Here is a 24,741-nt window from a genome sequence, read left to right as displayed (position 1 = left end):
AAAATCAGACATGAATTCGGCGAGTAGTGGGAAAAACGAAGGTTGATAAAATCAAAAAAGTACTGTCCAAACTAAGTCCCAGCACATACAAAACTGAGAAACTTACTAGATGACATCGCTAAAATCATACGTTTCGTTCACTGATGTCCCATTACTTTTTTTATTTCGTCCCCTTGTGCGCCATTTGCTAGAGCGAATTGGGACAGTTCTTTGACATAAAAAAAAATCTGGAATAAGAAAGTTGTTAGCAATCCAATATGTGTAAATTTTCCAGAGCGCTAGTGATAATATTATTTGAAAAAAGTCATATTAGGTAAAATACTAATTTTTCATATTTTTACGCCGCAGTTATCCAGTACTCTTAACAGTTACCGCAAAGTCTATGTGTAGGAAATATATTGTATAGTTTTGGCAAAATGTATCACCAAAAGTTTGCTTTTTCACTGGGGTACGTTCTGTGAAACAGTTGAGAGGAGAAGGTTTCAAATGTCGATAGCTTTCATTTAATTATAAAATTGTTACTATCAATTTTTCCTTAGATAGCTTAAATGTACAAGATTTTATGAGATGAGAATTTTTACATTGTACAACACATATTCTGTTGTAGAGCTCAAATTGAAAACACATGAATGATTATAGCTTTGTAACAATTCTTGTAAATTTTGGTGCCTTTATTGTTTTTACCCTCTCATTTAAGTTTTCGAAAAATTTACGGAACGGCTGAAAAGCTTATAACTTTTGAATTTTGAGCTCTTAGGCAAACTTGTGCAGGCAATTGGTCCCGCTCTCCCATTCCTTTAATTCTTTGTCATTCTGTCATTCTCTCTCTTTTTTTCTCTCTTTCTCTTTTTCTCTCCCCTTTTCATCCTCTCTCCCCTTCTCTTTCTCTCTATCTCTATCTCTATCTCTATCTCTATCTCTATCTCTATCTCTATCTCTATCTCTATCTCTATCTCTATCTCCATCTCTATCTCCATCTCCATCTCTATCTCTATCTCTATCTCTATCTCTATCTCTATCTCTATCTCTATCTCTATCTCTATCTCTATCTCTATCTCTATCTTTATCTCTATCTCTATCTCTATCTCTATCTCTATCTCTATCTCTATCTCTATCTCTATCTCTATCTCTATCTCTATCTCTATCTCTATCTCTATCTCTATCTCTATCTCTATCTCTATCTCTATCTCTTTCTCTATCTCTATCTCTATCTCTATCTCTATCTTTATCTCTATCTCTATCTCTATCTCTATCTCTATCTCTATCTCTATCTCTATCTCTATCTCTATCTCTATCTCTATCTCTATCTCTATCTCTATCTCTATCTCTATCTCTATCTCTATCTCTATCTCTATCTCTATCTCTATCTTTATCTCTATCTCTATCTCTATCTCTATCTCTATCTCTATCTCTATCTCTATCTCTATCTCTATCTCTATCTCTATCTCTATCTCTATCTCTATCTCTATCTCTATCTCTATCTCTATCTCTATCTCTATCTCTATCTCTATCTCTATCTCTATCTCTATCTCTATCTCTATCTCTATCTCTATCTCTATCTCTATCTCTATCTCTATCTCTATCTCTATCTCTATCTCTATCTCTATCTCTATCTCTATCTCTATCTCTATCTCTATCTCTATCTCTATCTCTATCTCTATCTCTATCTCTATCTCTATCTCTATCTCCATCTCTATCTCCATCTCCATCTCTATCTCTATCTCTATCTCTATCTCTATCTCTATCTCTATCTCTATCTCTATCTCTATCTCTATCTCTATCTCCATCTCTATCTCCATCTCCATCTCTATCTCTATCTCTATCTCTATCTCTATCTCTATCTCTATCTCTATCTCTATCTCTATCTCTATCTCTATCTCTATCTCTATCTCTATCTCTATCTCTATCTCTATCTCTATCTCTATCTCTATCTCTATCTCTATCTCTATCTCTATCTCTATCTCTATCTCTATCTCTATCTCTATCTCTATCTCTATCTCTATCTCTATCTCTATCTCTATCTCTATCTCTATCTCTATCTCTATCTCTATCTCTATCTCTATCTCTATCTCTATCTCTATCTCTATCTCTATCTCTATCTCTATCTCTATCTCTATCTCTATCTCTATCTCTATCTCTATCTCTATCTCTATCTCTATCTCTATCTCTATCTCTATCTCTATCTCTATCTCTATCTCTATCTCTATCTCTATCTCTATCTCTATCTGTATCTCTATCTCTATCTCTATCTCTATCTCTATCTCTATCTCTATCTCTATCTCTATCTCTATCTCTATCTCTATCTCTATCTCTATCTCTATCTCTATCTCTATCTCCATCTCTATCTCCATCTCCATCTCTATCTCTATCTCTATCTCTATCTCTATCTCTATCTCTATCTCTATCTCTATCTCTATCTCTATCTCTATCTCTATCTCTATCTCTATCTCTATCTCTATCTCTATCTCTATCTCTATCTCTATCTCTATCTCTATCTCTATCTCTATCTCTATCTCTATCTCTATCTCTATCTCTATCTCTATCTCTATCTCTATCTCTATCTCTATCTCCATCTCCATCTCTATCTCTATCTCTATCTCTATCTCTATCTCTATCTCTATCTCTATCTCTATCTCTATCTCTATCTCTATCTCCATCTCTATCTCCATCTCCATCTCTATCTCTATCTCTATCTCTATCTCTATCTCTATCTCTATCTCTATCTCTATCTCTATCTCTATCTCTATCTCTATCTCTATCTCTATCTCTATCTCTATCTCTATCTCTATCTCTATCTCTATCTCTATCTCTATCTCTATCTCTATCTCTATCTCTATCTCTATCTCTATCTCTATCTCTATCTCTATCTCTATCTCTATCTCTATCTCTATCTCTATCTCTATCTCTATCTCTATCTCTATCTCTATCTCTATCTCTATCTCTATCTCTATCTCTATCTCTATCTCTATCTCTATCTCTATCTCTATCTCTATCTCTATCTCTATCTCTATCTCTATCTCTATCTCTATCTCTATCTCTATCTCTATCTCTATCTCTATCTCTATCTCTATCTCTATCTCTATCTCTATCTCTATCTCTATCTCTATCTCTATCTCTATCTCTATCTCTATCTCTATCTCTATCTCTATCTCTATCTCTATCTCTATCTCTATCTCTATCTCTATCTCTATCTCTATTTCTATCTCTATCTCCATCTCTATCTCCATCTCCATCTCTATCTCTATCTCTATCTCTATCTCTATCTCTATCTCTATCTCTATCTCTATCTCTATCTCCATCTCTATCTCCATCTCCATCTCTATCTCTATCTCTATCTCTATCTCTATCTCTATCTCTATCTCTATCTCTATCTCTATCTCTATCGCTATCTCTATCTCTATCTCTATCTCTATCTCTATCTCTATCTCTATCTCTATCTCTATCTCTATCTCTATCTCTATCTCTATCTCTATCTCTATCTCTATCTCTATCTCTATCTCTATCTCTATCTCTATCTCTATCTCTATCTTTATCTCTATCTCTATCTCCATCTCTATCTCTATCTCTATCTTTATCTCTATCTTTATCTCTATCTCTATCTCTATCTCTATCTCTATCTCTATCTCTATCTCTATCTCTATCTCTATCTCTATCTCTATCTCTATCTCTATCTCTATCTCTATCTCTATCTCTATCTCTATCTCTATCTCTATCTCTATCTCTATCTCTATCTCTATCTCTATCTCTATCTCTATCTCTATCTCTATCTCTATCTCTATCTCTATCTCTATCTCTATCTCTATCTCTATCTCTATCTCTATCTCTATCTCTATCTCTATCTCTATCTCTATCTCTATCTCTATCTCTATCTCTATCTCTATCTCTATCTCTATCTCTATCTCTATCTCTATCTCTATCTCTATCTCTATCTCTATCTCTATCTCTATCTCTATCTCTATCTCTATCTCTATCTCTATCTCTATCTCTATCTCTATCTCTATCTCTATCTCTATCTCTATCTCTATCTCTATCTCTATCTCTATCTCTATCTCTATCTCTATCTCTATCTCTATCTCTATCTCTATCTCTATCTCTATCTCTATCTCTATCTCTATCTCCATCTCTATCTCCATCTCCATCTCTATCTCTATCTCTATCTCTATCTCTATCTCTATCTCTATCTCTATCTCTATCTCTATCTCCATCTCTATCTCCATCTCCATCTCTATCTCTATCTCTATCTCTATCTCTATCTCTATCTCTATCTCTATCTCTATCTCTATCTCTATCGCTATCTCTATCTCTATCTCTATCTCTATCTCTATCTCTATCTCTATCTCTATCTCTATCTCTATCTCTATCTCTATCGCTATCTCTATCTCTATCTCTATCTCTATCTCTATCTCTATCTCTATCTCTATCTCTATCTCTATCTCTATCTCTATCTCTATCTCTATCTCTATCTCTATCTCTATCTCTATCTCTATCTCTATCTCTATCTCTATCTTTATCTCTATCTCTATCTCCATCTCTATCTCTATCTCTATCTTTATCTCTATCTTTATCTCTATCTCTATCTCTATCTCTATCTCTATCTCTATCTCTATCTCTATCTCTATCTCTATCTCTATCTCTATCTCTATCTCTATCTCTATCTCTATCTCTATCTCTATCTCTATCTCTATCTCTATCTCTATCTCTATCTCTATCTCTATCTCTATCTCTATCTCTATCTCTATCTCTATCTCTATCTCTATCTCTATCTCTATCTCTATCTCTATCTCTATCTCTATCTCTATCTCTATCTCTATCTCTATCTCTATCTCTATCTCTATCTCTATCTCTATCTCTATCTCTATCTCTATCTCTATCTCTATCTCTATCTCTATCTCTATCTCTATCTCTATCTCTATCTCTATCTCTATCTCTATCTCTATCTCTATCTCTATCTCTATCTCTATCTCTATCTCTATCTCTATCTCTATCTCTATCTCTATCTCTATCTCTATCTTTATCTCTATCTCTATCTCCATCTCTATCTCTATCTCTATCTCTATCTTTATCTCTATCTTTGTCTCTATCTCTATCTCTATCTCTATCTCTATCTCTATCTCTATCTCTATCTCTATCTCCATCTCTTTTTCCATCTCCATCTCTATCTCTATCTCTATCTCTATCTCTATCTCTATCTCTATCGCTATCTCTATCTCTATCTCTATCTCTATCTCTATCTCTATCTCTATCTCTATCTCTATCTCTATCTCTATCTCTATCTCTATCTCTATCTCTATCTCTATCTCTATCTCTATCGCTATCTCTATCTCTATCTCTATCTCTATCTCTATCTCTATCTCTATTCGAATCTATCTCTCTTTATCTCTATATCTTTTTATCCCCATCTCTTTATCTTAATCTCTCTTTATCTCTATCTCTCTGTCTCAATCTTTCTTTATCTCTCTCTCTCTTATTTTCTCATTATTCCTCTATCTCACTCTTTCTCTTTCTCACTCTTTCTCTTTCTTCCTCTCGCACTTTTTCCCACCACCATGGAAGTAAACACCTTTACATACTAAATTTGGTTTCATTTGTTTGATAAGTTCTCGAGTTATGCAGAAATTTGTGTTAAATTTTTATGGGACCCCTTCCTTCAAGAAGAGGAAGGGTTTTCGACCCATCCTAGTCACCTTTCACGTTCCCCAAAATTTCCGCATACAAATTTTCACGCCGATTGGTTCATTAGTTTCCAATTCTAACAGGATCAGACAGACAGACAGGTCTGCATAGTTATTTGTTTAGAAGAAGATAGGTAGATTTATGAAGAATAAGAAACATTTACAGCTTTCGGGAGTTAAGCATTGTAGCAAAATCGATCCTACAGGGTACGAACGAAACAAAATTGGCGACCCACATATTTCCAGAGTATTTATGTTATTCCAATATACGTTGACGCAGGAAGTTTGATGAAGTCCTGAAAGTGTTTCGAATTTCACCTAAGCTTATGAAAAGATATATGTTCTCGGGTAAACTCTGAAAGACTAAAATCCGAAAAATCGATGCGAGTGCGAAAAATTTTCAATTCCAGATAATGTATTTGTAATAAAATTGAACTGACAACTTTCATCAATAGATATATGATTTATATGATTGTAACTTAAAATGTAAGCATCTGTTCTACACAGATTTTGTCACAATTTTTGTCGTTGATTTCTTGAAATAATCTATTCAAGCAACGTTTATAAGGTAACAACGTATTAAACGCATTAATGGATCACTCGTATTTGGTTAAGCCTGCGTAAAATTACCTTTCAAATTCATTTCAATAATTGAAATCGCGCTTTTCACGTTGGTATTCGATTTGTGGTATACTGGTGTAGTAAATTTTTATTAGTAGTTAGTATAACAAAGAAAAAGGCGATTAGTGAGCTGAAAAACGGCAAGGCCGCTGGGAATGACGGTATCCCGGCCGAACTTCTAAAAACGGGAAGCAAGCGGCTGTACTATGCGATCCACCAGATAATACTAAGATCCTGGGCGGATGAACAGATGCCGAACGACTGGTTGGAAGGCTTCATTCGCCCTATCTATAAGAAGGGTCATCGATTGGATTGTGGCAACTATCGAGGCATAACGTTGCTCAACTCCGCATATAAAGTGCTCTCCCGTATCCTGTTCTTCACATTGAGAACGTTAACGGAATCCTTTGTTGGCGAATACTAGGCTGGTTTTCGACAGGGGCGTTCCACGACGGATCAAATCTTCACCCTGCGACAGATCCTCGATAAGTTCCGGGAGTACAACTTACCGACTCACCATCTGTTTGAGGATTTCAAGGCGCAATATGACTCAGTGAAAAGAAACGAGCTGTGGCAGAACATGCTGAAACACGGTTTCCCTACGAAACTAATTAAGCTGAGTCGTATGACGCTGGAGGGATCAAAATCGTGCGTGCGGATAACTGGCGAGACATCAGCCGCGTTCGTAACGTTGGATGGACTGAAGCAGGGGGATGCGCTCTCCAACTTGCTGTTCATCATCGCTCTTGAAGGTGCAGTACGAAGAGGAAACGTTGAAAGAAACACTACGATCATCACGAAATCTCACATGCTCCTTGGTTTTGCGGACGATATCGATATCATCGGTGGCCGTGGAGGAGGCCTTCGTACCTTTTAAGAGGAAAGCAACGAGATTGGGACTTGTCATTAACTCTGCCAAAACGAAGTACATGGTAGCTGGCAGAGAGCGTGGAAGTCCCCGTGGTGTTAGTGCTGAGGTGGAGATAGATGGGGAACGATTTGAAGTGGTTGACGAATTCGTTTATCTTGGTACACTTGTGACATGTGACAACGATATGAGCCGTGAAGTGAAACGACGAGTTGCAGTTGCGAACAGGGCCTTCTACGGACTACGTAACCAGTTAAGGTCCCGTAGTTTGCAAACTCGCACAAAACTAGTGCTGTATAGGACGCTGATACTTCCGGTGGCCCTTTACGGACATGAAGCATGGACGCTGAAGAAAGCTGATCGACGAGGAGTTTTTGAGCGTAAAATTCTGCGATTGATACTTGGCGGGAAACTAGAAAATAAAGTGTGGCGCAGAGGCATGAATCACGAATTGTGCCAGGTATACAAACATGCTGTTATAGTGAAGGTAATACAGCGGGGCAGGCTTCAGTGGGCTGGACATGTGGCCAGGATGCCTGACGAGAGAGCCGCCAAAACTATCTTCAGTAGAGAACAAGCCAGTCGTTGTATGTTCGAGTCCCGGCTCGGGAGAGACTGTCAGTGTCAGTGGGATCGGAGCGCTAGCCCCGCAATTGTCCTGTACACTCAACAGTCGGCTGCGAAGTCTGTGTATAGAAAAACAGAAGGGCGAATTCCGAATCGGAATGTAGCACCAAGGATTTGCTTTGCTCCGGACGCAAAATTGGCAGCATCACTATCACATGCAGATATGTGCAGTCATTTGGTATAAAAGTAACATTGCAGTGCGAATTTGAGCAATTGGTATTTTTCAGCTGTTACATTCTTTGTGGACTCCACTGCGACCAGTAATTTTTGACCTAACATGAAATTGTCCGAATGTTTCGTGCTGGTTTTTATATGCACTCGAATATTCGCTTGGGGAACCAAAATTTACATGAATGGTTAGCAGGCCCGGATTTGAGGGGGGGGTAAAGGTGGCAAATGCCCCGGGCCTCCCGATTCAAGGGGCCCCCCTAGTCCTGAGGGGACCTTTTTTTTTTGCTCGTCATCTTCCAGAATGTTAACTCTGAATGTTTCAAGAAAAGAGGGCCTCACAAACAAATCTGCCCCGGGCCCCCCACCGTCTAAATCCGGCCCTGATGGTTAGCAACAACAAACAATATCGCAATATATCAATTCATATCGAATTTTATTTTAATCAAATGTATTGAAACGATATCGATTGAAAAAAGAACCATCGAATTGTTGAATTGATGTTTAATGGAATCGCTGTAAATACCAAAAGGTTACGGCTGTATCATAATCAATCGATGACATTTATTTATTCTCAACCACACTCACACGTAGCACCAGATTCGAAAAACCATATTTATTCATTATTTCGCATCGAGCTTCCACACCCACCGATTCCTTACCCTAGCTCCCTCAGGATTGCCCCAGCGGTCGTTCCCCGGTAATGATAATGACATCTCCAGCAACAGCCAAACGGAATCTCCAGCGAATACACACTCAAACGCGCAAACCTTCCTAAATACGTTGGCTCCTTCGCCCATCCTCGGTTTTAGGCCAACAAAGCGTCGGCTACCGTTGTTGATGAGTTGACTGTTCGCTACACTTCCTCACCCCAAAACGGTGTTCGCCCTCTGGTGGGGACCAGTAGCGGCATGCAGCACGGTACATAGTGTGTGGAGGTCACAGAGAATTAGGTGGCAAAACAAGTGTGAGTATAAGTTCGTCGTATATGAGCACCGAGCAGATGCCCCGCTGGAAAGCGTTCAAGATTTTCCCGGCTGAGGGTGAGGGAAAAACGTGGCTGGCAAGCGAAAAATATGGCGCTGATTGTAGCTTGGGCTGCTTGCTGCCACCAACGGTAAGAAGAAGATTTTTATTTTTGCCAAGTCGGTTGCCAGCGTGGTGGCGAAAAAAGGGGTTGGGAAAAGTATAAAATAGGAATTTATTGCACATTAGTGTGCAGAGCGGAGAGGGTGGTCCCGCGATATCCACAACGCTCGCTCGACGAGGAAGGGACGGGAATGGCCAAAGAATGAGAGACTGAGAGGGTGGAATTTTCCTGTGTGTGTTTTTCCGAGTGCGCGATATATGTAACCGACAAGGCCGTCTCGGCTCACGATTGCTGCCAAAATGGGAGGGGGAATGGGAGTGCTTAAATCTGTGCACGATGCTGCTACTCGATGGAGGAGTTGTGTGGAGTGAATATTTATGCCCTTGCCACGGGATAGGGATCTTGATGCGGCGATAAATGAGAAGTAGCATGTGTGCCTGCGGAATTAAGTGGGAACAATAAAGAAAATTTATGACGCGGAATGAATGGCAGAAGCGCGCCATGCTTGATCAGGGTTCCAAGATGGTTTCTGCAGTGAAAAACCTGCCGCTTGAGTGAGATGGGGTTGAAATGGCTAGTCATTTTACTACCATCATGACATTAAAGTCTTATTTTGCAGAACTAATCGCAACTAGATCGAATCGTGAAACAATCAAATTTAGCTTTTGTGACTAAACAGTTTGTCGAAGCAGTCAGCCGGCCTGTTAAATCAAACCCATCCTTTAAACTTTCAACGACCGTAAATCTTGGTACTATTCAATTAGAAGTCAGTTCAATGTCGAAATTAGGAAAAACAATGCGCAAGTTGCACATTCGATTGCTACGGGACGGAAAACTTTATCCCAGTTTAGGTCGGTGATGCTGCACAATGAGATTGGTCCCGACGAAGCGCATCGTTTCCGACGAAATTAATAATAAGTGCCTCTGTTCAAGGAAGCGGAAAAAGTGTGTAAAAAGAAAAGCAAAAAAAATGTAGAATAAAAACAAGGAAAGTGCCGGACGCAAAAAATCCACTGTTGTCTAGGCGAAATGAGCAAAATACGAAGGTCCTCCTCGGGTGCTCCCTTCTTCCGTCAAGACCGTTTCAAAAAACCCACCCGGGTACAACTGGGCGGTGCTGGCCGAGTGGGTGAACCGGAATTAACATACAAAGCTTCGCCATCAGCTCCGTGTAATTTATTAGCGAACATTTTCCTGCGAAGCAGGAAGAAATGGCAGAACCGTAAGGACCGCGGCGACCACGTCTGCTGCCCGAGATGAATGAGGCTCTTCTTCGTTTTCTTCCGTTATATGTGCGTTTTTGAAACGAGGAAGCGTCGCTCAAGCTGGAGCCAAGTGTGTACATATCCTTTTGCTTCTTTATTTCTTCGATATGCCGGAGCGCAGAGGCAAAAATGTGTGCGAGGTATGTTTATGAGGGTCCATGAGTATTGCCATTTAAGTTATGATAATTTCCAAGTTGAGAATTTTATTTGCAGAACAGGGTGAAAGTGCCCTCCCGTATATCACCGCGCCGCCCATGGTCCGCAGGATATTGCCGAAGCAACGAGAGAAGCCCTGAATGGATTTTAGGATCTTCCCCACTACGGCTCTTGCGGTTCCATCTTTCACTGGTGGCCTGTTGTACGTGTGCATGTGCTAAATAAGGCTCCTATATTAATGGTGGTGAGCGGGAAGAAAAAAAATAAAAAAAGGATCGCGCGCGGCTAGAGAAATTATAAAATTTATGAGTATATATGCAAACTCTTGGAGGACTGTTCCGCGAAGTTTTGCGCCCTCGAATGTGGGGATGAGTGTGTATAAAAGATGGGAATAACCATCATCAGCAGAAGGAAAATTTACTGCCAGTGCTTGCGGGTATCATTAATTATGTGAGTTTTCCCCGACTATCGCTAGAGGGCGTTTTAGATGGAGGAAACGTGTCCCACAATGACTCGCTTTAGCAGATGGAGTATGGGAATATTTTATTTCGGACGAAATTTGTTTAATGCTATGCGGAGTCTTCTAAGCATATAAAGTTGGATTTTTTCTGCAATTTGTCATCTTAGACCATTTTTCCTGTGTAAAAGCTTTTTAGATTTGATGAAATCAGTTTTTACCAAATCGATAGTTTTGTAAGGTTTTGTTTTGCAGGTTTTTTGGGATTTTAGTCGTGCCAGAATTTTGATCTTTTGTGATTGAAAAACTATCATGAATCTCTTCGCTAGTAGTTTTCGGTCATGTATTTTACTTTTACAATTATTGTTTAGTTTGGTTAGACCCAATACTAGTATTTTCCTTTAAGGTTTCGGCACAATTTTTATGTTACTACCGATTTTAGGAGTTTGATAACTTTCGCGATCATTCCTTCTGTCCACGTTGGGTTTTCAACATGAGTGTTCAGAATTGTTCAGGTATTTTTCGATATTACTATGATGAACATTTCTTACGGATTAGAAAACTATCGCCGGGTTACGACTACTGGAGACGCTAATAAAAAAATGTACCGTATGGTAGAAAACAAAAAGTATATGTTTCAACATGAATATTTTTAACAATAAACCATGGCAATTTTAGTTCAATACCCTAGTTGTTTTTTAATTTCTTGTCTCTTCTGTGCTATCACTAAATCAAGATTTTTTATAAAATTTGGCATTTCAAAAGTGCGACATTTTTCTTCTTGTTGTACCGTTGATTTAAAATAACTGTTCTTATTGTATTAACATTGGAGCATTTTATTCTCAGTAAAGTTAGCTACAAAAAATTGGGCAAATCTTGTTTGGGAAAAATGACCCTTGGATATGAGAACCCTTGGAAATTGATGTCGATGGATAATAAACGGGTTATCTCTTGAAGAGCTATGGAAGATTTATACTAGATTCCTGTTAACAAAATTATTTGTGGCAAACCGTTAAATGATCAACAGTTGTTGGAGTTAATTTTATAACGTTTTTTGAAGCAGTCACTAAACCAGTTAAAAACAAAAAAGACGTTCGATGAGATCGCTGTATTCAATATGATTTAAAAGGTATCTTTAAAATTTCAAGCATCTTTGAGTTTGGGAATTGAAAGCGATATTGACGAGAACTAGAATATCGAGTTGTTATACAGTACAGTCTCGAAAAGTAGAACGACTTTCTTCTATATACTATTCGACGTTTTGGCACAGATCAGTGGCCTCTTCAGAGAAAAATTTATTTTGTTTCATTTCTTGTCAGGATGCTTTTTCCAGCTTATTGTCGACACTACTTGCGGCGATTTCCAGACTATTTAGAGTCACAAACGGGACTGAATATTTCCCTGACACTTGACGTGAAACCGTTAAAAATCGCACCTATCCGTTTTATTAAGTTCATGTTCAAGCATTACACAGTGCAACAAAAATTGACTATTTTTGACGTGGGACTACGTCTTTGTTTACTATACTGAGATGCATTCTGTGAAACTGGAATTGAAACTGGCAAATGTTGCGTCAGATTTCAAACGTTAATAACAGCGTAACCACATGATGGATAACAATAACCAATATGTTGTTGGATAGATAAAATGTATGAAAATTTTGTAATATGCTAGTTATCACTCTAATTCAATTGCTAAGCGGTAAAATTGATAAAAGTTTCAATGATAGATTTACACGAACAATGAACCAATTACATGCGAGCATTCCTAGAACAGACGACGTGAATGGACACCAACCGTTCCCTGTGATATTCTCTGTATGAATATCAAAAAAAAAATTGATAGAGTCTCCCCGTCCCAATGGGTCAATTTATTTTTGCTTCCATGAGCTTAGACTAATATGATGTCTCGAAGGTAAAAATTTTCCGAAAAGTTTGAAACAATCCCCATCCTTGAACAATTCCATACTACTGTCAGAACGTAATAAAAACTGATGTCTTGAAAGAAAACATGCTGGTATAAGCAACAGTACCAGTGGAGCAGAAAGCTGCAGGTCTCTCGTCGTCTATGATTGCAGCGGTACTCTTTTATTCGTACATTTCAGCAGTACACTTTTATTCGTAATGCAGCGCGCGGTACTACTCGTATTGCAGTGGTACACTTCTGTTCGTACATTTTTATTAGTGTGCAATCGAGGAAAAACTGCAATGCTGCTGCAGATGGTGATTGAAAGTTTATCTCATAAATATGATTACCATAAATTACTTAACAAGAATTGTGCATTTTTGCAACGGTTATAAGTTATATTTATTATATTTTATATTCGATATTCACTAAATAATCGTGACCGGATAGTATCGAAAAATTGAATTCCCAAATATACAAATTTAAAGAAGAGTAAAAACCGGCGAATGCTGGTGAATTTTTGGTCCATTTACTAAGATTCATTCCGATTTTTTTCTTACATTTCAAAATTGTTAGATGATATTTTATTATTTCAAAGTTTTCCATAATAAACGTTTATTAGCTGTCTTCGTAATACAGCGAATGTAATTGTAGGCAAATGAAAAAAATTGTCAAGCAAAAAACAAAAATGGAAAAGTTGATTGCTACGATTTTTTGCTGAAACTTGTTGATAATTTTGTTCAACATTTCTTCTCATGTTTGTCAATTAATGAATTTTCGTAAGGGCTCTCATATTATTTTGAAATTAAGATACATATTATAAATTTTATTTAATCAGAGTTCAATAAGACAAAACCATTCATTATGATAACGTAAGTATACTTGGATTTGGTTTTTGAGGATATAGCGTTAATTCTGACTTTGACGCATTACGATAAATTCTTGGTGCTTTTTTAACAAGAACGATAAGCTTGTGCTTTGTCAAATACATGTTGATTGCACAAAAAATTCTACAGGCATAATATCGCCAAAGATAAACGATATTTTTTCGAGTGTTGTTGAATATATTTCTGAAAATAGATTTCCATGGAAGATTGAAAATAAAAGTACGTAAGTCACCGAGCAAGCATTGCAAGCATTGATTCTGTCTGCGGAGTCTGTATATTTTGGAACAAAAAATCCCCTAAATACAATGTTTAGTCCCACGTCACCATTCCATACAACCCTAGGGCTGTATACCTTGTAGTATTTCTGCCTTGGCTTCTATATATAATTTTTTTGTGTATTTTTATGCAAAACTGAATCTACCCGAGTTTGAACATATTTCAACTTAAGGGGCAACAATAGCGCCATTTTGAATTTTGAGAAACCGGTAATTTTTGTGGTTTTTTCGACGCCATTTTGTTTTGAGGCATAATATCAAAATTCTAAGAGTTTGTCCACATATTAGCATTCTTTCACCCATATTTTGAAAAAAAAAACAGATCTTAAATCGGACAAAAACTGAGCTCAAAGCGGTGATTCTACGAAACCGGGTTTGGCATAGTTTTAGTATATTTTTCACAAAGCAAAATAATATCGATTATTTTTGAGCATTGATGGTAATTCACTAATATCTTGAAGTGGTAGTCAAATTATATCTTATTTTGTTTAAAAAAGTCTCAGAAATCGAATGGTAGGCTCAGAAATCGATTGGCCACAACAGTGGCGGAACTAGACCGACAGAATATAAGCGAGAATAAAAAAAAAACAACATTTATCATAAGAAGGACAAAAAATAGATTATAGAAGATTTAATATTTTCCCATCTTGCGCTTGAATAAAAAATAAAAAGGTGTGCTAATATACATGCAGTCTTCCTGTTAAAACTTGTTCGCGCTACATAGTGTTTGTTTCATTCCTGTTCAGTGATGTTGAGTTTATATGTGCAAATTGAAATTTGGCAGCACTTCAACTCCTCTTTTGCACAAAATTTAAACATATTCAATACAAGTAATGTAACAAACAACTAGAGATGGGTTTGATATTTTACAAATCCGTACCCGATCCGAACCCGATTTTTTTTTCGGATGAAAATCGAACCCGACTCAAACCCGAAACTTTTTTTTTTCGATGAAACCCGAACCCAAAATTTTTATTTCTTTAAAACCCGAACCCGAAGTTTTGAAACCCTAACCCTACCCTAATCCGAAATTTTATAGTCGGGTTTCGGGTTTTCAAACCCAAAATGCTGACCCGACATCCCGAACCCGACCTGTTCTCGACAGTTTCAAACATTTTCAAACCTGGACCCGACCCGAACCCGACGGTTTGAAAACCCAAAACCCGACCACCTCTACGAATAACAACATGTAGTTCTACGTCAACTTTACGGTCGTGGCTTTGCACACAACCCTTGTGATTTTATCACCTCGTTCAAGGTTGGCGGATCCACAGTTCGTCCATCCTTTCCAATTTCTTTTCTGTTTCCCTCGATAACTCTCCTACCTTCTTTACTATTCAACTTCGGAGTATTGCCCCTTACTTGCAGGTAAAAATTATATACCCGTGTTAAGTTTTACTGGTGCTTCTTTAACCCTTTGTCTAGTGACCCCTCTCCATACCTTTCCATAAGGTCGACTGAAGTACGGGCATTCAATTCTGCTGGGCTCTGGTTATATGCTGACAAGAAAGAGAACTTTTTACGAAACCAATACGAATTTCCGACTTATATGTAAGGAGCGGCTTGGTCCTGGCGGTGCTCTGGATTTTAAACAACAGTGTAAACATTCAAAATGTGCCTAATAGCACCTCATTTGGAATCCAGAATGGTGTCTAGGGTTGTTCACTAGTCTGTGGGTATCGTAATATGGGGGGGGGGGGGGGGGACTCGATCTGGTTTTTAAATAGTTTATTTGACACGGCACGATACAATTTATGTGTAACTGAGCCAAGTACATTTTTTTAAATTCTAAGTTAGCAGGGAAAAGAGGGAGGCCTTTTCTTTATTCTCGCGGCCGACTACGAGCTAGTGGGGATTTAAGGTGAGAGGAGGGGAGTTACAATTTTGATTTTAACTATATTTAGTTATACGATTTATTTATTTGTACATGGCTAAGCAGTGATGTTCTATTTGAGCAGTTTGGACTGAGGTGTCTGCGTGAACATGAAGATGCCGAGTCTTCGTTTGGGTGTCTCCAGCTTAGTGTATCATCTTCTTTCAGCGTGTAGCGGGAATGGTAATCTAACAAATAGATAGAAGAGTTTCATATTTTAATACCAGCGTGTTTTATGAAAACGTATAGCTGTGTCATGTACTGGAGATCACCGCTTCCCAGAATGTCTCTAACGGGTACGTTCGGTTGTTTTCCTCGGGCCCGAAGGGAATCTATAAGCTCAGACCTAACACCACAGTATTCGGTACACGACCAAACAACATGCTTGATGTCATGGTAGCCATCGCCACAAACGCAGTGATTACTGTCTACAAGCCCTATACGAAAGAGATGCGTGTTTAACGTGTAGTGATTGGACATAAGTCTGGACATCACGCGAATGAAGTCCCGACCTACATCCAACCCCTTGAACCATGCTTTCGTCGATACCTTAGGAAAAATGGAATGTAGCCACCGTCCCAGTTCATCTGAGTTCCATGATGATTGCCAACTGTTGAGTGTTCTCTGACGCAAAATGCTATAAAATTCATCATAAGCAATTGGTCTTTCATAAATATCGCCGTCAATAGCACCCACCTTAGCTAAAGAGTCAGCCTTTTCGTTACCCGGAATCGAGCAATGAGAAGGGACCCACGCTAAGGTAACCCGGTAATTTTTATCTGTTAAAGCACTTAAAAACCGCCGTATTTTCCCCAGGAAATACGGGGTGTGCTTCACAGGCTTCATTGATCGCAGAGCCTCAATGGCACTGAGACTATCTGTGAAGATGAAGTAGTGGTCTATGGGTAGAGTTTCGATGATTCCAAGAGAGTACTGAATAGCAGCAAGTTCTGCGACGTACACGGAAGCAGGAGCATCGAGTTTGTAGGAGGCGGTAAAATTTTCGTGGAAAACACCAAAGCCAGTGGACTCATCTAGATTAGATCTGTCAGTGAAAAACCTTTTATCATAACTAACATGTTTAAACTTATTGGAAAAAATCTTAGGGATCTCTTGGGGTCGCAATTGATCCGGGATACCAGAAATGTCTTGTTTCATGGTGGTGTCGAAGAATATAGCATTATTAGAAGTAGCTAAAAGTGCGACATTGGAGGAATCGTATGAAGAAGGATTAATATCTTGAGCCATATAGTCAAAATATAAAGTCATAAATCTGGATTGAGATTGAAGGTCGACCAACCTCTCGAAATTTTCAATTACTAATGGGTTCATAACTGTGCATCGAATTAGCAACCGGTAAGAGAGATTCCAAAAACGATGTTTCAACGGAAGAATACCCGCTAGCACTTCAAGACTCATCGTATGGGTCGACTGCATGCAACCCAAGGCAATACGCAAACAACGATATTGTATTCTCTCTAATTTTATAATGTGCGTGCTCGTGGCGGAGCGAAAGCAGAAACAGCCGTACTCAAGAACTGACAATATCGTTGTTTGGTATAACCTTAGCAGGTCTCCTGGGTGAGCACCCCACCAAGTTCCGGTAATCGTACGAAGAAAATTAATCCTCTGTTGGCATTTTTGTGTCAGATACCTAATATGACAAGCCCAGGTGCATTTGGAGTCGAACCAGACCCCGAGATATTTAGCGATTAAAACCTGAGAGATCGTTTTACCCGTTAGTAGGAGCTGCAGCTGAGCTGGGTTATGCTTCCTAGAAAAAACGACCAGCTCAGTTTTCTCCGGAGAGAATTCGATACCCAGCTTAAGAGCCCATTCAGACAAATTGTCTAAGGTATCTTGCAATGGTCCTTGCAGATCGCTAGCCTCGCTACCAGTAATGGATACAACGCTATCGTCTGCAAGTTGCCTTAGCGTGCATGAATTTGCAAGACATTCATCGATGTCATTGACGTAAAAATTATATAAGAGAGGACTTAAACATGAGCCCTGGGGGAGGCCCATGTAACTAATTCGGGAAGTTGTCGAATCGCCATGTGAGAAATACATATGCTTTTCTGACAACAAATTGAGCAAAAAGTTATTCAAATTTGGTGAAAGTCCCTGCGAATGAAGTTTCGCGCTTAAAACTTCTACAGAGACAGAGTCAAAAGCCCCTTTAATATCCATGAACGCAGAGGCCATTTGCTCTTTTCGAGCAAAGGCTAGTTGAATTTCAGTAGAAAGCAACGCTAGGCAATCGTTCGTCCCTTTGCCCCGGCGAAAGCCAAATTGAGTATCTGAAAGTAACCCGTTTGTTTCGACCCATTTGTCTAACCGTAAGAGGATCATTTTCTCCATTAATTTCCGGAGGCAAGAGAGCATCGCAATCGGCCTATATGAATTGTGATCAGAGGCAGGTTTCCCGGGTTTCCGAATAGCAATGACTTTTACCTCCCTCCAGTCATGCGGAACAATATTTAGCTCAAGAAAATTGTTGAACAAATTCAACAAGCGTCTTTTTGCAGAGTCGGGTAGGTTCTTCAACAGGTTGAATTTTATTCTATCTAACCCTGGAGCCTTATTGTTGCACGACAGGAGAGCCATTGAAAATTCCAACATCGAAAATGGAGGCTCTTCCGTAGTTACTAAAAACGCGTCGCGAAAGGTTTTCTGTTCCGGTACAGAGTCTGGACAGACCTTTTTGGCAAAATCGAGTATCCAGCGATCTGAATACTCCTCGCTTTCATTCGAAACGTCACGGTTCCGCATGCGCCTGGCGGTATCCCAAAGAGTGCTCATCGCTGTTTCCCTGGACAACGCGTTTACGAACCGCCGCCAGTACCCGCGTTTTTTCGCCTTTACTAAGCTCTTCATCTGCCTGCCCAGTGCCTCGTACTTTCGAAGCAGGTTGACAGTGCCGTACTCCCGGTAGTCCTTATACGCCGCGGACCTTCGCGCGTACAGCTCAGAGCACTCTTTGTCCCACCATTTGTTGGGAGGGCGCTGTCTAATCGTTACCCCGGGTATCGGTTTCGTCTGAGCTTGAGTCGCGGCGTCGATTATCAAGCCAGCTAAGAACGCGTATTCTTCCTCCGGAGGAAGTTCCTCGTGAGTCTCGACAGATTGCGCTATAAAAGACTCATAACACTTCCAATCAATATTACGTGTAAGGTCGTAGGAAATATTGATTGGGTTCGGGGGAGTTGAACCATTAGCAATTGATATAACGATTGGAAGATGATCACTACCGTGGGGATCGTTGATTACTTTCCACCGGCAATCTAACGCTAGTGATGTCGAGCAAAGGGATAGGTCAAGCACGCTTTCACGTGCTGGAGGATTAGGTACACGTGTCGCTTCCCCAGTATTCAAAACTGTCATATTGAAGTCGTCGATCAAGTTACAGATTAAAGAAGATCGGTTGTCGTCGTACAGCGACCCCCATAGCGAACAGTGAGAATTAAAATCTCCCAATATCAAGAGAGGCGCAGGAAGCAACTCTGCTATATCAGTGAGATGCTTTTGTTCAATCCGCGCGGATGGAGGCATATATAACGAAACAAGGCATAGGTCTTTTCCATTCATATTCGTTTGAATGGCAACGACTTCAATATTCGAGATCGAGGGGAGGTCGATTCGGAAGAAGGAATAGCACTTTTTAATCCCTAAAAGTACCCCTCCACCGTGTGAGTCTCGATCTCGACGAATAATGTTAAAATCGTGGAAATTGAGTTGATCGTTTGAATTGAGAAAGGTTTCACAGAGCGCAAATGCGTCACAATTGTATGTATTTATTAAATGAGAAAATAGATCGAATTTGGGGATGATACTTCTGCAATTCCACTGTAATACAGTGATAAAATTCCTAACCTCTTTCGCCGTATTAGTCATCGAAAGATATGATAGCTGAAATGAGAGGCCAAGTTGCTGCTAGTTGCATCAAAAAGGTTTTCACTGTAGGAAGAAGGGCAAGAAGAATATTTTGTAGGGGATCTGGTATGTTGAATGTTTTAAATATCCAGTCCACAATATCAGAAAATTTTATGAACCCTGTTTCTTTTTTATCTTCTGATCGAGAAATGGGTGCACGAGGGGTTTTTGGTGCCCCAGGAAGCGGTGGGTACTCCTGGTTTGATTTAAAATTAAAACCGGGAGGTACTTGCTTCGGTTTTTCTTCACCGCTTCCTTTTTGTGTTGGCTTATTGGTCATTCCGCTAGGGGTTATCTTGCGACCTTTGCGAGAAAGATTAGGAGAGTTGATCATTCTCCTCTTCCTAGATCCTTCTGGCATGGCATAAGAACACCCTTCGACGGGATCGTCAGATGTACCCTCATCGGTTGGCAAAAAGGAAAAGATGTTTCCTGTCGAGGGTGGCTCAGCACTCTTCAGCATTTCTGCGAAAGAGCGCTTTGATCGTTCCTTGAGGGAACGCTTTATTTTTTCCTCGCGCTGTTTGTACGCGGGACACGCCGAAAGGTCATGCCGAGTTCCCTCGCAGTAAAGACACTTTTCAGTATCCTCACTGCAAGCGGTCTCAGCATGATTGCCTCCGCACTTGCTGCAGCGTGCCTTGTTGCAGCAGTAGGTGGCTGTATGACCTAACTGCTTGCAGTTTTGGCAATGCATGACCCGCGGTACGAACAGGCGTACAGGCAGACGAACCCTGTCCAAAGAGATGTAGTTCGGCAGTGCGGATCCGGCGAATGTTACACGGAAGGAATCCGAAGGGAAGAATTTCTTCTTCCCTTCTTCGATGGATACTGAATGCAATTGCTTGACATCCAGTATCTTTACATCTTGAATCAGGGGGTTCTTGAAGCAGCCAACCCCGTGACGCAAAATGTCATCGACCGTGAGGCTTCCTTCGGTAACCACACCGTCGATCTCCACGTCCTTGGCAGGGATGTACACGCGGTACTCTCTCGTGAAGAGCTCGTAGCTAGCAATTGCGTTTGCTTGCTTCAAGCTACTCACAACAACTCGCAGTTTGTTCGGTCTAACCTTTGTAATTTCGGTTACGTCCGAAAACTGTTTTGCCAGGTCCTTGCCGATTTGAATTATATTTAGAGGCTTCTTTATGGGCCTGAAGTAAACTACGAACGGACCTTTCGAAGCATCTGGGTAAGCTTTCACCCGTGTTGCCGGTACCCTTGGTACGGGGCTAGGTAGCGGGGAAGGTAGAGGGGAATTGATGGGGGAGATCTCAATCTCTTCCCCAGTTGTTTCCACATCCAGGAATAGTTGCACCTGCATGTCGTCCATTTTGCGGGAGCGTTACGCTCTACCGCACACAAACGATAAATATTCGAATGTGGGGGGGGGGGGGTCAAGTAGTTGCTATTAAATTTTAAAAACAATTTTTCAAACTACAATGGATCAAAATAAAAAAAAAGGCAGTAATACTAATACTAATAACAATAGTAATAATAATAATAATAATAATAATAATAATAATAATAATAATAATAATAATAATAATAATAATAATAATAGTAATATTAATTATAATAATAACAATAATAATAATACTATTAATAATAATGATAAAAATTCTAAAGTGAATACTTCACCGAACGTCTAAGTCACGACCTCACGGCTGATAGTAGGATTAATCGAACGTCTCCGCAGAACAAACAATGACGATCCAGCTTCGTGTTGTGACACAGTGGCCGTATCCTACACGCGACCTTGTAGATGCCACTTGTAGTTGACTTCCACTCGCTCGATCGTATGGTGGTCCGTGCTGCTAGCGGGGTAACAGCGGTGCGGGAGAATTATTCTTGCTGATATATCAGCTGCGTATCGGATCACTGGCGGGGTAGCCTGCCCCTACCAGTGTGCAGAAGATGTTTCTGCCGATAAACTACCGGCTATTGTTATCGCGCAGCACAAGAACAAATCGACAAAAAAACACCCGTACGATAACTCGTGTATTGTTATTTTGCAAACTCAAACGGAGATGAACAATTTGCGTCTAATCGAGACGAAAGCAAAACAACGAATGGGGGGCTTACTCTAAGATACTTCAATTATGCTTGTCGAAATAGATATGCCCGTAATTGGGAAACAAAATGCACACGATCGACGTAGTTTTTCATTTCTGGTCCAGTGGGAGGCGAACAATTTTTTCCACCAGCAGATTTGGTATGTACCGTTCGGCAGTACCTTGATACAACTGGGACTCGATCTTTTCAGTTTGTTTTTTAGAAATTGAAAGTAGTCATCTTGGATTTCAAATCTGAAGTCATTCTCAGGGCATCACTCCGGTTTCGTAAATACCTACAATAGATGGTATTTGACCTTGTATTTCTATTGTTGCTATGGCCACTGAAAGTCTCAGTGCAATCTGTTCCTAAAGGACCAGAAGGATTTCGGAGGTATATCGCCAAAGCCATAAAAATATTCTACAAAAGTGGTTTTATGAACATTAAACAAATGATTGTTAGATTCTTCAAAAAAATCATAAAATTCTTCAGTTTCGGAACATTTCTTCAAGAGTATATCCGGGAACAAGAAAAAGATTTGAAAGTAGATAAGTTACTGAACCTTTTGGTGCTGAACCTATCGAAATCGGAATAGAACTGCCAAAGTTACAACAATTTGTAGATACCCGGGTACCCCGTCGGACACGAACATAGGGTGTTTTATTGTTGAGCACATAGCGGTTTATGAAACATGCTCCATTGTAATCCAATTGTTACCGTAAACTGGGGTGACTTTGATCACTTTTTTGATTGTATCTCAAATATTTTCGGAATATACTGAAAACAATATTCTTTGATATTTTTAAAATAAGTACTGGCATGCATTGAGAAAGATTCAGTCACTACTTCAAAAGTTTAGCAACAATTTTGCTGTTTTTGAATATGCTCTAAAAATTTTACACCAATCATCATTCCGGGGTGACATTGATCACTTCATTGTTTTGATGAATTTGAAGTAGCACATTGCTACTTTCACTAAATTGAACAGCCTAAAACGACTTAAACGAGTTTATAAATATGGAAAGCAATTTAGGGGCCATTCACATTCTACGTGAACAATTTATAATGGCGAATGTCCAAGATTCATACAAAATTTTTAGAATATATATGAATGATTATCCACTGAGAGGGAAGGTGGTCTGAAATCATCAAAAACTAGTCCACGAGGAATATGACTTATGAAATTGTCCAAATTTGCATGTTACTTCACGTTTTGGGTTTTTGTTAAGAAGAAATATGAAATACGCTGTGGAGAATATTGGGACTCAAAATTGCCTTCGAGGAAAAACTTGCAAAAAAAAAAACAATAAAATGTATTGTTTTAATAATTGTTCATCTTAAGAACTAATCTGGGAACAAAATAAGAAAACTTTACGTATTGCAACTTGTTGTTTTGAATCTGCTTGAACCGATTGTTTGTATGCAACAAAAATCGCCAAAAATACACATTATTCACAATTAATATTTTAGCATGAAAAACACTCTTTAAATAGCAGGAAATGCATGGATAGTAGCAATGCAGACATATATCCACACAATCAGTTTAGATAACAACAAATCCCAAGCACTACGAGCGCTTTTTACCACATTTTCAAAAAAGAGGTATAGTGATCAAAGTCACCCCAGTTTACAGTACCTATATCTTTAAAGAAACAATTGTTTCACCTTTCTCTTTATCGCTAGTGATTTTCTGGTAATTTCTATACAAAAAACATCGTTTAAATACATTTTACCTACGGCTACAGAAACTTAGTACGTACTTTTGCCTCACAATATGTTTTCTAACTCATTTGATTTTTATGACAAACACCAAAATATTTCCAGCAAAACAATTTCACCCTACAAACCACAATTACACTAGAATTTTTCAGGTTTTGTTGTTTTCGAGTTTCTGTAGTTGCCAAATAGATAATCTGTAATTTTCAAAACCTACAAAATTAGATCAAGTGTTTGGACATCGTACACAAATCACGTTACGCTAAAAATCTAGAGTTCAAACCCCTCCTTCCTTATGTAATATAAAATAACGTTTGATATGACTCCCTCTCCTAAAATTACTTACCGCTGAACAACCTGACCTCCCTCCAAATTTTCAATTTTGAACAAACATTTCAGGTAACTGTCCTAACTACTCCCCCCTCCCCTTTTTTTCACACAACATTTATTTGACACGGCACAATACAAATTAATGTTTTACGGAGCCAATTAAGCCAATTAAGTCCCTTGTTGTGAACAAAAACTCCCCCCCCCTCCCCTTGTTGTGAAGAAAAACTCCTCCTTCTCCTTGTTGTGAACAAAAACTTCCACCCCCCCCCCCCTTTCCCCTAAGTAACTCAACCCCCCCCTCGTTTTTCAAGAGTAACAAAATTGGAGTACGACGCCTTGTATGTGTGATCAGCTGTCAAATTTATACAATGTGCCAGTTTATTTTGATCGTATGTTTCTAAAGGGCCAATGCGTACTTTTGTATCATGTGTATTTTTATCCCTCACTACTTTACGTAGTACCTTCTTTCAGTGCAGCCTCCCATATCTGTACCCTGGAGGTCACCAAATCAGACAGAATTAGGTATTGATAGATGGTCGGCACTTCTTGGATATCACCCACGAGTTTCTAACCGAGGCGCCAACCTCGATTTGGACCACAAACTAGTTAAGATGCGCTCAAAACACTCCTTGGTATCGGCGTCTACTATGTACCTACAATCTCTCGCGACTGACCTTCACTTCGATAAACACTTGCATGCTTAGTAAAGAGACTGGGAAGCGACACTATACTGACGACTTTCTCTCTTTTCACTCTAACAGCCTCATGAATAAGCTATTCATGAGAGCTTACATACAGCTACAGCTTACACAAGGCACACGACAGCTCATTCTTGCGCGTGTA

The 24,741-nt window shown here is 39.3% G+C and overlaps 1 protein-coding gene across 1 annotated transcript; it reads right to left on the bottom strand.

The window, feature by feature from the left end:
- Positions 1-1,986: 1,986 nt before the first annotated feature.
- LOC129723106 (U1 small nuclear ribonucleoprotein 70 kDa-like) lies at positions 1,987-3,069 on the bottom strand (the record flags this gene model as incomplete). The annotated part of the gene is made up of 1 exon (XM_055677077.1): positions 1,987-3,069. A coding segment is annotated over one exon (1,083 nt), but the record flags the coding sequence as incomplete, so codon positions are not given.
- Positions 3,070-24,741: the final 21,672 nt, after the last annotated feature.

The sequence above is a fragment of the Wyeomyia smithii genome, chromosome 2, assembly GCF_029784165.1.
Source record: "Wyeomyia smithii strain HCP4-BCI-WySm-NY-G18 chromosome 2, ASM2978416v1, whole genome shotgun sequence".
NCBI classification, from domain to species: Eukaryota; Metazoa; Arthropoda; class Insecta; order Diptera; family Culicidae; genus Wyeomyia; species Wyeomyia smithii.
Note: the sequence above shows the minus strand (reverse complement) of the source record. Positions and strands in the feature narration are given on the sequence as shown.